General features: G+C 46.2%; 1 protein-coding gene across 1 annotated transcript in view; it reads left to right on the top strand.

Moving 5' to 3' along the window:
• The window catches only part of PELI2 (pellino E3 ubiquitin protein ligase family member 2), a 107,667-nt gene extending 96,404 nt beyond the window's left edge, over positions 1–11,263 (top strand). The window contains exons 4-6 of the mRNA XM_056852164.1: positions 4,255–4,452; positions 8,618–8,806; positions 10,580–11,263. Coding sequence (XP_056708142.1) covers positions 4,255–4,452; positions 8,618–8,806; positions 10,580–11,146 — 954 coding nt within the window. The 3' untranslated portion in view covers positions 11,147–11,263. The remainder of the gene's footprint in view (positions 1–4,254; positions 4,453–8,617; positions 8,807–10,579) is intronic.
• The last annotated feature ends 1,659 nt before the right edge of the window (positions 11,264–12,922 follow it).

The following is a 12,922-nucleotide window of genomic DNA, read 5'->3' as shown; positions in this document are numbered from 1 at the left end:
CCTCCAGAACTGCACACAGGCCAGATTTGCACCTTCTTGGCATCGCCAATATGAGAGGCTTAGGAGCCTCCGGGGCTGCTCACAGGTATCCACAATATAGATGCAGGAGTCCTGCAGTAAGGAGGTTGGAATTCTGTACAGACTTGGGCTTTTAAAGAATGCCAGCTTCTACTGAAAATACAAAGTGATGTTCAAGACGTGGGAGGAAAGTTTGCAAAATGCGTTGACAGTAGCCCCAAGAGACTTTCAGTCAGGCTCTTGGTAGTTGTGGCCGGGAAGAAAAAGAGTTGGTTTTTATATGCCGACTTTCTCTACCGCGTAAGGAAGAATCAAACCAGCTTACAACCACCTTTCCTTCCCCGAAACATACACCCTGTGAGGTAGGTGAGGCTGAGAGAGTGTGACTAGCTCAAGGTCACCCAGCTGGCTTCATGTGTAGGAGCGGGGAAACAAATCCAGTTCACCAGATTAGCCTCCGCCGCTCATGGGTCGGAGTCAAACCCAGTTCTCCAGATCAGAGTCCACCGCTTCCAAACCACTGCTCTTAACCACTACACCACGCTACACTTAACCACTACACTACACACAGAATCCAGAGCCTCAAGCTTCTTGATTTCCTTGCTCTCCAGGAAACTCACAATATTGGGTCAGCTGCTGTTGGCACAGCTCCCAGAGATAAAGATTTGTTTCTTCAAGGGCAGGAGGAACGTATATATCATTGAGTAAAAGTTAAAAGCGGTAACAGGAGCTCAGCGCCTGCCATCTATTTGTTCCACTCTCTGGCCATCATGATCTTTCTCCCAGCTGAACAAAACGGATAATAGGGTTTATGCAATAACCTGCACTGGTGTGGCTGCTTTTATAAGAGAACCTTTACATGCAACTTTGACTTCTCCCTGCACCCGGGTGCCGAGTCATATTATTCAGAAGGAAAATATTTCACAGATGGCTGGATCCTTGAATATTTTGTGTGGCCATATTGTGGATATCTCTCTCACTGTTTTTTTTTTTTTTAATCCTTTCTTAACATTTATTAAAGGTCACGATGGTGCCGTATTGCACCTGGCTAGAATGTCAGTCTTAAAAGTAATCCAGGACCTTTTCAGTGCTAATTTTGTGGAGGCGATGCTTTTCAAATGCTCGGATTCGGAAAAATACATACTTTTGTAACCTTTAGGGAAGTGAAATTGCAATGTAAGAGCATCTATTCGGGGTGGGTGGGGGTGATGGAGAAGAAGAAGAGTTGGTTTTTATATGCCGATTTTCTCAACCTTTTTAAAGGAGGATCAAACCGGCTTATAATCTCCTTCTCTTCCTCTCCCCACAACAGACACCTTGTGAGGTAGGTGAGGCTCTAACAGAGCTGTGACTAGCTCAAGATCACCCAGCAGGTTTCATGTGGAGGAGTGGGGAATCGAACCCGGTTCTCCAAATTAGAGTCCGCCGCTCTTAACCGCTATGCCACGCTGGCTCTCTTGTACATGCTACTGCTTGAACTTCATGCAACTTTTGCCTATTTTTATTTATTTGAAAAATGAATATCCCTCGTCTTCCACACATAGAGAGTCCCTCATAAATTAATGTAAAGGACATAATCGTACATTCATTTGAAGCAGTTGTCTAGTCAAATACATTTCTTCATTCATTTCTCAACGTGATGTGAGTAATGCTTTGAATAGCTCATACCTAACTACTGGAACTCGCTACTGTTTTAGAATATAGGTTTTGTCCTTGGTGATGCAGCCTTGTGTGTGTTAAGTGCCCTCAAGTCGCTTCTAACTCATGGCAACCCTATGAATCAAAGTCCTCCAAAATGTCCTATCTTTGACAGCCTTGCTCAGATCTTGCAAATTGAGGGCTGTGGCTTCCTTTATTGGGTCAATCCATCTCTTGTTGGGTCTTCCTCTTTTCCTGCTGTCCTCAACTTTTCCTAGCATGACTGTCTTTCCCAGTGACTCTTGTCTTCTCATAAAGTGACCAAAGTACCTCCGTTTAGTCATTCTAGATTCTAGGGTCAGTTCAGGCTTGATTTGATCTAGAACCCACTGATTTGTTTTTTTCTTTTTGGCGGTCCATGGTATCCGTCACACTCTCCTCCAACACCACATTTCAAAGGAATCTACTTTTGTCCTATCAGCTTTCTTCATTGTCCAGCTTTCACACCCATAAATGTGTGTGTGTTAAGTGCCGTCAAGTCGCTTCCGACTCATGGCGACCCTATGAATCAGTGTCCTCCAAAATGTCCTATCTTTGACAGCCTTGCTCAGATCTTGCAAATTGAAGGCTGTGGCTTCCTTTATTGAGTCAATCCATCTCTTGTTGGGTCTTCCTCTTTTCCTGCTGCCCTCAATTTTTCCTAGCATGAATTACCCATAAATAGTAATAGGGAATACGATGGCATGAATTAACTTAATCTTGGTGGCCAGTGACAGATCCTTACACTTCAGAATCTTGCAGCCTTAGCCAAGGGAAATACCAGTTAGAGCAAAGGTAGACCAAGATGATTTGCTTGGTAGTACCCACTCCTGTCTCAGGCAGATGTGTGCAGGCAAAGGTGTGCAGTCATACAACACACCTAGGTAATGGAAAGTGAGGGCGAAAACTTGGAATAATCTCCGCTTGAGGCGAGGAACAGTTTTTGTGCATGCAGTCTGACTGGGCAAAGAATTGGTATCCAAAGTTTCCCACTCTGGGGAAGGGTCACGGAGGAATCCACCCCCTTGGATTTATATGCTTTTTTAGTTATCCCTCAGATGATTTTAGATAATGAGCTAAACGGGTACTGTCTGATGAAACTGGCTCATGAAATAAAAACCCCATAATGACAAAAGGTTATGAGTTAATACAGGAAAGAAGCAACATGTGGCTGGGTGCTAGCAGGCATACTCGGACCTGGAGAACTGGGTTTGATTCCCCACTCCTCCATGTGAGCGGCGGAGGCTAATCTGGTGAACAGGAAAAGAAGAAGACCCAACATGAGATGCGAGTCTTGACTCAGTCCAGGAAGCCACAGTCTTCTGTTCGCGAGACCTGAGCAAGGATGCTAACTACAGGACATTTTGCGGGTCATTAATTCACAGGGTCACCATAAGTTGGAAGCGACTTGAGTGCATAACACGCAAACATAAACACACACACAGGTATGAGACAGAGCAACGTTAACAAAGCGGCAGTTCTGATGACAATCCCAAGGTTCTCCTCCTCCACACTCACATGCTTCATGGATGATGTTTTTACATTTCCAGCTTCCAGAACTACTCGCGCTAGGCTTGTGAACAATATGTATGCTTCTCCATCTATTTGCGAGCCAGCGTAGCGTGGTGGTTCAGAGCGATGCTTTGGAGCGGTGGACTTTGACCTGGAGAACCGGGTTTGATTCCCCACCCCTCTACATGAGCAGCGGAGGCTAATCTGGTGAACTGGATTTGTTTCCCCACTCCTCCACACGAAGCCAGCTGGGTGACCTTGGGCTAGTCACAGCTCTCTTAGAGCTCTCTCAGCCCCCACCTACCTCACAGGGTGTCTGTTGTGGGCAGGGGAGGGAAGGTGATTGTAGGGCGGTTTAAGTCTCCCTTAAGTGGTAGAGAAAGTCAACATATAAAAACCAACTCTTCTTCTAGCACAGATGTGGATTTGCGCCCTAGGAAAGGTAGATGATCAGAAGCCCTAGGCCTTACTCTCTCTTGGGTTTGGAGTTCAGCGATTCTCTCTGCGAAACAGTTGCAGAGGTAGAATGACAAACTGGAAAGATTCAAGTGAGCTGCAGGGATAATGAAGGTTGAGGGCCGCAAGGCAAGATTTTACTTTGAGCAAAGAAGGCAGGGGACATGGTGGTTGTTCTTTTAAGGATGTTACAAAGGACCTCAGCTTGGTTCAAGGAACGTCAAAAAATGCCACGGAGGTGAACAAGCCTGCAGGCTCACTCGTGTTAATTCCCCCTCCCTGCTCCATGTGCGGTGAGCTACCGGTAATTTGTAAGTGCTGCTTAAGAGATTTCCACTTTAGACTAGAGGTGGCATGCACTGATTTTCTCCGTGTAGGCAAAGAACGGCAGATTGCGTGGGATGTGTCCGCTGTTGCAGGTGTAAAAGCTTTGTAAATAATTGCCTAACCTGAATATTTAAATTACCCATAGATCTTGAACCTAGCCTGCATCAGTAATGTTAAACATTTTCCTTGTTTGGCTAATTTTGAAGGAGTTTCTTCACAGGGCGTAAGAACTTTCCCTAAGAGGCATATTTTTCATGCTTTCAGGTTGGCAGATCAACAGAGAGCCCGATAGACTTTGTCGTGACAGATACGATTTCCGGCAGCCAGAACAGCGACGAAACGCAGATCACCCAAAGCACGATCTCCAGGTTTGCATGCCGAATTGTCTGTGATAGGAATGCGCCATATACGGCCAGAATCTTCGCAGCAGGATTTGACTCCTCGAAAAACATATTTCTCGGGGTAAGTGCGCAACGCGTTCAGAGCGAGCTGGGGAGCTATATGTGCGAATGCGTGACATATGACAGAGGGCTGCTTCACAGAATTATGTGTCCCAAGGTGACAGCTGCTTGCCTGTGTTCAATCTGGTGTATTTGTTTTTTCAGGGGGCTTTTGTGTTTAATGTGAGAAGGATCTGTGGTAGAAACGAATGGGAGGCTACAAAATAAGGAAATTAACTGTATACTAAATTTAAGCCCCGTGGCGCAGATTGGTAAACTGCAGTACTATAGTCAGAAGCTCTGCTCACAACCTGAGTTTGATCCTGATGGGAGTCAGTTTCAGGTAGCCAGCTCAAGGTTGACTCAGCCTTCCATCTTTCCGAGGATGGTAAAATGAGTACCCAGCTTGCTGGGGGTAAAGGGAAGATGACTGGGGAAGGCACTGGCAAACCACCCCGTAAACATAGTCTGCCTAGTAAACGCCGGGATGTGACGTCACCCCATGGGTCAGGAATGACCCAATGCTTGCACAGGGGACCTTTACCTTTACCTAAATATAAGCTATACTATAGCTTACATTTAGCTATAGTATACTGTAGCTTACTATACTATGGTATACTACAGCTGAGATATACTATATACCTAAATGTAAGCTATAATAGTGAAGATTTGAAACGACTACTGCTGAAAGTTAAAAGAGAAAGTGCGAAAGCAGGACTACAGCTGAACATCAAGAAAACAAAAGTAATGACTACAGGAGAATTACACAACTTTAAGGTTGACAATGAGGAAATTGAAATTGTTCAAGACTTTCTATTCCTTGGCTCCACCATCAACCAAAAGGGAGACTGCAGCCAAGAAATCAGAAGGAGATTGAGACTGGGAAGGGCAGCCATGAAGGAGCTAGAAAAGATTTTGAAGTGTAAGGATGTGTCACTGGCCACCAAGACTAGATTAATTCATGCCATCGTATTCCCTATTACTATGTATGGGTGTGAAAACTGGACAGTGAAGAAAGCTGATAGGAAGAAAATAGATTCCTTTGAAATGTGGTGTTGGAGGAGAGTGTTACGGATTCCGTGAACTGCCAAAAAACAAATCAGTGGGTTATAGATCAAATCAAGCCTGAACTGACCCTAGAAGCTAAAATGACTACACTGGGGCTATCGTATTTTGATCACGTCATGAGATGACAAGAGTTACTGGAAAAGACAGTCATGCTAGGAAAAGTTGAGGGCAGCAGGAAAAGAGGAAGACCCAACAAGAGATGGTTTGACTCAATAAAGGAAGCCACAGCCTTCAATTTGCAAGATCTGAGCAAGGCTGTCAAAGATAGGACATTTTGGAGGACTTTCATTCATAGGGTCGCCATGAAGCGACTTGATGGCAACACACACACACAAATGTAAGCTATAACTGAGGTGCTCTTCATACAGCACATAGTTAAATTTTGGAACTCTCTGCCCCAGGATGTGGTGATGGCTGCCAACTTGGTAGGCTTTAAGACGGGAATGGACATGTTCATGGAGGAAGAAGAAGAAGAGTTGGTCTTTATATGCTGACTTTCTCTATCACTTAAGGGAGACTCAAACCAGCTTACAGTCCCCTTCCCTTCCCCTCCCCACAACAGACACCCTGTGGGGTAGGTGGGGCTGAGAGAGCTCTAACAGCTGTAACTTTCCCAAGGTCACCCAGCTGGCTTTGTGTGTAGGAGTGGGGAAACAAATCCAGTTCACCAGATTAGCCTCTGCCGCTAACAAGGAGGAGTGGGGAATCAAACCCGGTTCTCCAGATCTGACCCCACCACTCCAAACCACCGCACTTAACCACTACACCACGCTTGGCTATCCATGGCTACTGGACAAAAGGGATACTAGTCATGATGCATGCCTATTCTCTCCAGGATCAGAGGAGCATGCCTATTATATTAGGTGCTGTGGAACACAGGCAGGATAATGCTGCTGCAGTTGTCTTATTTGTGAGCTTCCTAGAGGCACTCTAGGTTGTGCCTCTGTGTGAACAGACTGCTGGACTTGATCGGTCTTGGTCTCATCCAGCATGGTTAATTTGTTTTCTTAGTGTCAGATTATTGCCCCTCACCACCTCCAATTTACATGTCCCGTAGTTACCATAAGTGGGCACACATAGATGTTTTAGAAGAACCCATATCTCTAGGGGAGGTGCTGTGGCTCAGTGGTAGAGCCTCTGGCATGCAGAAGGTCCCAAGTTCAATCCCTGGCACCTCCATTTAAAAGGATCAGGGTAGTAAATGATGTGTAAACCTCTGCCTGAGCCCCTGGAGAGCCGCTGCCCGTCCCAAGTACAAGACATGAAGCTGCCTTATACTGAACCAGACCCTTGGAGAAAATGGCCGCTTTGGCCATTGGACTCTAAGGCATTGAAGTCCCTCCCCAAACCCCGTCCTCCTCAGGGTCCGCCCCAAAAATCTCCTGCCGGTGGCGAGGAGGGACCTGGCAACCCTAAGTATCGGTCTCCCTCCAGTCTTCTGCCCAACCATTCTCACTTGTCACTGCGGACCTTAAAGACAAGAAAAAGAAACAAAGAGGCCAGAGACCAAAAGAGGAAGAGCAGAGCAGAGATGGATGCGTTTGCCTGGAGAGGAGTGAACTGACTCACTCCCAGCCTCTTGGCCACTTCGCCTCTCCCATTCTTTCCCAGACAAAAACCTGCTTGCTCATTTCCCTTTGTGTCTATGCAACAAAAAGAGCTAGACTCTTTCAAAAAACAAACCAGGAACCAGCAAATTTTTGAGGGGGCAGTTACCCCTATATGCCCTTGTAGCTATAGGCCTGCACACAGCAGCCTTTGTGACCAATCTGTGACCGATTCCAGCTCTGGAGTTCAGTGGTCTGTGGAGGCCAAATTCCGTTGTTACCCCGATAAGTTCATGGGGGATACAGACAGGTTCATTCCCTTAAGTGGTTGTTGTGATCAGATGCCTTGCTCTGAGCTATTTTATGAAATGCTTTGCTGATTAGTAGGGTCACCATGAGTCGGAAGCGACTTGATGGCACTTAACACACACATAGGGTTGTTATGGTGGTAGGCCTCCCTCGGATCTTCTCCGTTGCCTGCCACCACTCTGAGCAGGGGCGGGAGAAAAATAAAGGAAAAAAAATCTCTACTGGCAGGTAGCTCTAGGAATTGCCATAAACTCTTTGGTAATCCAGCGATTCCTAGAACTACCCATTGTCACTTCTGGGTTATGCCCCGGAGTAACATAGAGACATCGGTGACATCACACACCCTCCCAGGTTCCCATTCCCCGACCTTACTAAATAGCGTAGCAAGCAAGAGCCACTCTTTCTTTGGAAAATGAACTTGTGTGGTTTGGAGGTTGAACAAAAGAACAGCCATGCTGGATCATAACGCGGCCCATCGTCCTGCAGTCTGTTCACACAGTGGCCAACCAGGTGCCTCTAGGAAGCCCACAAACAAGACAGCTGTAGTAGCATTGTCCTACCTGTGTTCCACAGCACCCAGTATATTCGGCATGCTCTTCTGATCCTGGAGATAATAGGTATGCATCTTGACTAGTATCCATTTTTACTGTGTGTGTGTTAAGTGCCGTCAAGTCGCTTCCGACACATGGCGACCCTATGAATCAGTGTCCTCCAAAATGTCCTATCTTTGACAGCCTTGCTCAGATCTTGCAAATTAAGGGCCATGGCTTCCTTTATTGAGTCAATCCATCTCTTGTTGGGTCTTCCTCTTTTCCTGCTGCCCTCAACTTTTCCTAGCATGACTGTCTTTTCCAGTGACTCTTGTCTTCTCATAATGTGACCAAAGTACGACAGCCTCAGTTTAGTCATTTTAGCTTCTAGGGTCAGTTCAAGCTTGATTTGATCTAGAACCCACTGATTTGGTTTTTTTGGCAGTCCACGGAATCCGTAACACTCTCCTCCAACACCACATTTCAAAGAAATCTACTTTCTTCCTATCAGCTTTTTTCAATGTCCATTTTTACTAGTAGCCATGAATAGCCTTCTACTCCATGTCCACTCTCCACAAGCCTTCCAAGTTGGTAGCCATCACCACATCCTGGGGCAGGAAGTCCCATAATTTATACGTTGTGTTATCCCTCTCTGAATTTTCCAACATTATGATGCTGTTATTTTAGGTGTGGGGCTTTATTTTATTTTATTTTGCTATGGTATTGCATCTAGGAAAAAGCAGCTAAGTGGAAGAATCCTGACGGGCACATGGATGGATTAACGACCAATGGCGTTCTAGTCATGCATCCAAGAGGGGGATTTACTGAAGAGTCCAAACCTGGAGTCTGGCGGGAAATTTCAGTCTGTGGCGATGTATACACTCTCCGGGAAACAAGATCCGCTCAGCAAAGAGGCAAGCTAGTAAGTTGGGGAGTTCTTTGTAAATTAGCCTTTTTCCAAAAGAGGACAAAAGCGTTGGCTGGGCTCTCAGTGGTTGGCTTTTCAGTTTGTCACAGGCTGGGCAATAGCGACTTAATACCCCTTCCCTTTCGACATCCATAAAAGGAAAACAAAGCCTACCTTGAACCAAAAAATCAGAGTTGCTCCTTGGACACAGGCAGAGAACGCTGCGTTGCTTTTTTCCCCACCATCTTCAGGTTTCTGTGATTGATGGGTCCAGTGATGTCTGGAGTTTGACCATTTGGCTTCATTTGAACCCGAACTTGTTGACGAATCGTTTGCGGAAGAGTGTGACATTTCAGCAAAGCTTAGTTTTGAACACGAAATGCATGCAACGTGAAGACATTCTGGCCTAATGCACTGAATTGGGTGCAAAGATGAGCATCAGCTAATTTTCACCTCCGAATGCTCACTTGTGAGAGCCCCGCGGCAGAGTGGTCAGCTGCATTACAGCAGTCCAAGCTCTGCTCATGAGCTGAGCTCGATCCTGACGGAAGTCGGTTTCAGGTAGCTGGCTCAAGGCTGACTCAGCCTTCCATCCCTCCGAGGTCGGTCAAATGAGTACCCAGATTGCTGAGGGTAAAGTGTAGCCGACTGGGTAAGGCAATGGTAAACCACCCCGTAAGCCTAGTCTCCCTAGTAAACGTCGGGATGTGACGTCACCCCATGAGTCAGGAATGACCAGGTACTTGCATAGGGGACTACCGTTACCTTTTTAATGCTCACTTGTTTTTAAACATTTTATTTTATTACAGCCAAAGGCCAGCATAAAACATAAAATATACATCCTGTGATAAAATTATACAGTTCCCGATTACAGCATCTTGTCTGTACTAATTAATCTGAAGGTTTGCCCTTAAGGTCTTTGTTCTTCATAAAGGCCTTCCGTTTCCAGCAAACATAAGAGCAAAATGCTCACTTGTATTTTTTGCCCTTCTCTGTCTCCTGAGTAAACAGTGATGTGTTCTTACTGGTTGTCTCCCTCCCTCCGTTAACTTAAGTTTAAAAAATACTGAAAATATGCCAATGCAAGGGATAAAAATTCGTCGTTGCTGAGTTGGGAAAGTGAGCCCAGGGTGTGGGTTTTCCACAGTCACGGTCCAGTCAGCAGAAAGCAGGTAGGAAGTGGGAGGAACCAACGAAAGCGCGGGAAACACGTCACGCACGAACAGACGTGACTCAAATCCTATTGCCAGAAAAAGGTTGGGGTAAAAGGGGTCCCCAAAGAACCACAACACCCCCCAGGAAAAATGCGAGTCAAACACTAATGGTCTCATAGACCAAGTCCTATGAGGAAAGGTTGAAGGAGTAGTGTGGAGAGGAGATGACTGTGAGGTGATATGATAACCATCTTTAAGTACTTGAAGGGCTGTTCCATAGAGGATGGTGCCGAGTTGTTTTCTGCTGCCCCAGAAGGTCGGACCAGAACCAGCAGGTTGAAATTAAATCAAAAGAGTTTCCGTCTAAACATGAGGAAGAACTTTCTAACAGTTGGAGCGGTTCCTCAGTGGAACAAGCTTCCTCGGGAGGTGGTAAGCTCTCCTTCCCTGGAGGTTTTTAAGAAGAGGCTAGATGGCCATCTGTCAGCCTTGCTGATTCTATTACCTTAGGCAGATGATGAGAGGGAGGGCATCTTGGCAGATCTATTGCTTTGGTCAGGGCAAGGTAGGGTGGAATGGCGACTTCCGACTGAATTGGCCGTCAAATCTAATACTTCCTGCTTACCTCTTTAAGGTAGAAAACGAAACCAATGTCCTGCAAGATGGCTCTCTCATCGACCTGTGCGGAGCCACGCTCCTGTGGAGAACGGCAGATGGCTTGTTCCACACGCCCACTCAGAAACACATCGAGGCCCTGCGGCAGGAGATCAATGCCGCGCGGCCCCAGTGCCCCGTCGGGCTGAACACTCTGGCCTTTCCCAGCATCAACCGCAAAGAAGTGGTGGAAGAAAAACAGCCCTGGGCTTACCTCAGCTGCGGCCACGTCCACGGCTACCATAACTGGGGGCACCGCAGCGACACGGAAGCAAACGAGCGTGAGTGTCCCATGTGCCGAACCGTTGGTCCCTACGTGCCTCTCTGGCTTGGCTGCGAGGCCGGCTTTTATGTCGACGCCGGTCCCCCGACTTATGCTTTCACCCCTTGCGGGCACGTGTGCTCGGAGAAGTCTGCCAAATACTGGTCCCAAATCCCACTGCCGCACGGTACTCACGCGTTCCACGCTGCCTGCCCCTTCTGCGCGACCCAGCTCTCCGGAGATCAGAACTGCGTCAAGCTTATTTTTCAGGGTCCAATTGACTGATGCCGTTTGACAGATGACTGCGGCAGAGCTCACTTTGTTAACAATTTACTGTGAAGATTAAGAATTTGCCACTAACGCTAGATTTTACCTTTTTTATAGGATTGTTATTAATGAGGGGCTGGGCGGGGGAGTAACAAGGGGCGTGGAGGTACACTGATACCAGGAACCAAACAGATATCAGTGGCGTTCCATGCTCAGTAGCAGCATGTTCACAATGACATCTTTTTGGTCGAATTGTAGTATATTTGTAATATTTTTTCTTAGTACCCTTTATCAGAAGAAGAAGAAAAAATACCAATGTCTTAATGATTTTTTAATCTTGGATTTTTTAACAGAAATGCTTTTCTTCTAAACTTTGACAAGCCTTTAAGACACATATTTTTTCAGACCTAAAAAGGAACGTACAGAATGTAATTTGTCTTTTTTTTCTTCTTCTTAATTTGCAATATAATTAACTTGAATAGCTTGTTCTCATGGAGGATGTATACCGAATGTGAGGGCAAACATGGATGAATGTTCCGTTCAGATACGTGTGTTAAAAAGAAGCCATGAACAAGAAAAGGGTCGGCTTCAGGAACAAGAGCACAAAAAAATATTAGGAAAACTCTGCCGGGCGGTCCAACGCAGCTGTTCAAACCAACGAAAAAGACAAAAAGAAAAAATTACTTGAAATTTGGGGACATCATTGTCTGTAGTCCACTTCCAGTGTTATGTTCTCGTGGCTCCGCAGTTACCCTCACATACCACTCCAGTTTTTAAAAAAATGGTAATTAAAAGAATAAAATGGGAAGGGTTAAAATACGGGTCAGTCGGTCCCACAGATGTGTAGGACATGCTTTTTGGTGCATGAACCAACAGTTCTTGAGTTTCGCTTCCGAGTTTTCTGGAAGCCGCTCAGCTGTCCTCCCTCCTCCCCGTCTGTTTTTACCGACTCCGCGCATCACGGGATCGATCCCGGAAAGTCCAGCGTCAGACCTGTTTGTTGCTAACTTTAGACCCCTTCATATGTTATCGCTGGTGGTGCGGCAGCGGTTGTTCGGTCGTTTTTATCCCAGGCCTCCACACCTTGCTTGAAAAGCCAGAGCCCTCAATGAGCGGGAGCCGGTGAGGCAGGTTCTTTCCTGCTCGGCTATCCTCGCTCTCGCAGTTCCATCCTGTCAAACGCTGCGGTTGCACCCTGTCACAAATCCACAGAACGGTTGCTCGGCCCGCCAACACGGCAGTGTGCAAAGGGGTCTTGCGTGATGTGTGAAAAGCACCTTTAATTGAAATCCAGTGTTAGCAAGGCGCTGGTTAGCCTCTCCCAGTTTTCGTTTGGTGTTTGAATTCCTTTTTTTTACACATATCCAGTCATCTTCAGTGGTGTTCTGTCTCTCTTCTCTCCCCTTTCCCCCCAGCTCTTCCTTTCAGCTTTCTTTCCACTCGGCATAGTTGCGCATGTGTGCATTGGACCAGTGGGCAAATGGGAAATGTAGCAACTCCTTGATAAATCCAGTTATTTAAGTGGCTGTGCTGCCTTGCTAGAGAGAAGTCTTTTATTTCTCTGTGTCTCTGCAGAACATGTGCACTTTGGCCCGGATCCCATTTGCTAATTCATCCACTCATGAGTCTTAATAATCTGCAGGATTCCTTGTGACTCATTGTGTTTTAAGTATTTGGTAGCTATTTTGAAATCGCCGATTAAAAACAAGCTATTTTGGCAGGCTTGCTTCTGTGACTCAAAACGTTCTCGTGTGGGCATCTTTCCGTAGCTGTAATGGTATGGGTTTGCTAACT

The sequence above is a fragment of the Euleptes europaea genome, chromosome 6, assembly GCF_029931775.1.
Source record: "Euleptes europaea isolate rEulEur1 chromosome 6, rEulEur1.hap1, whole genome shotgun sequence".
Lineage (NCBI taxonomy): Eukaryota > Metazoa > Chordata > Lepidosauria > Squamata > Sphaerodactylidae > Euleptes > Euleptes europaea.
This window is presented reverse-complemented; position numbering and strand designations above follow the sequence as displayed.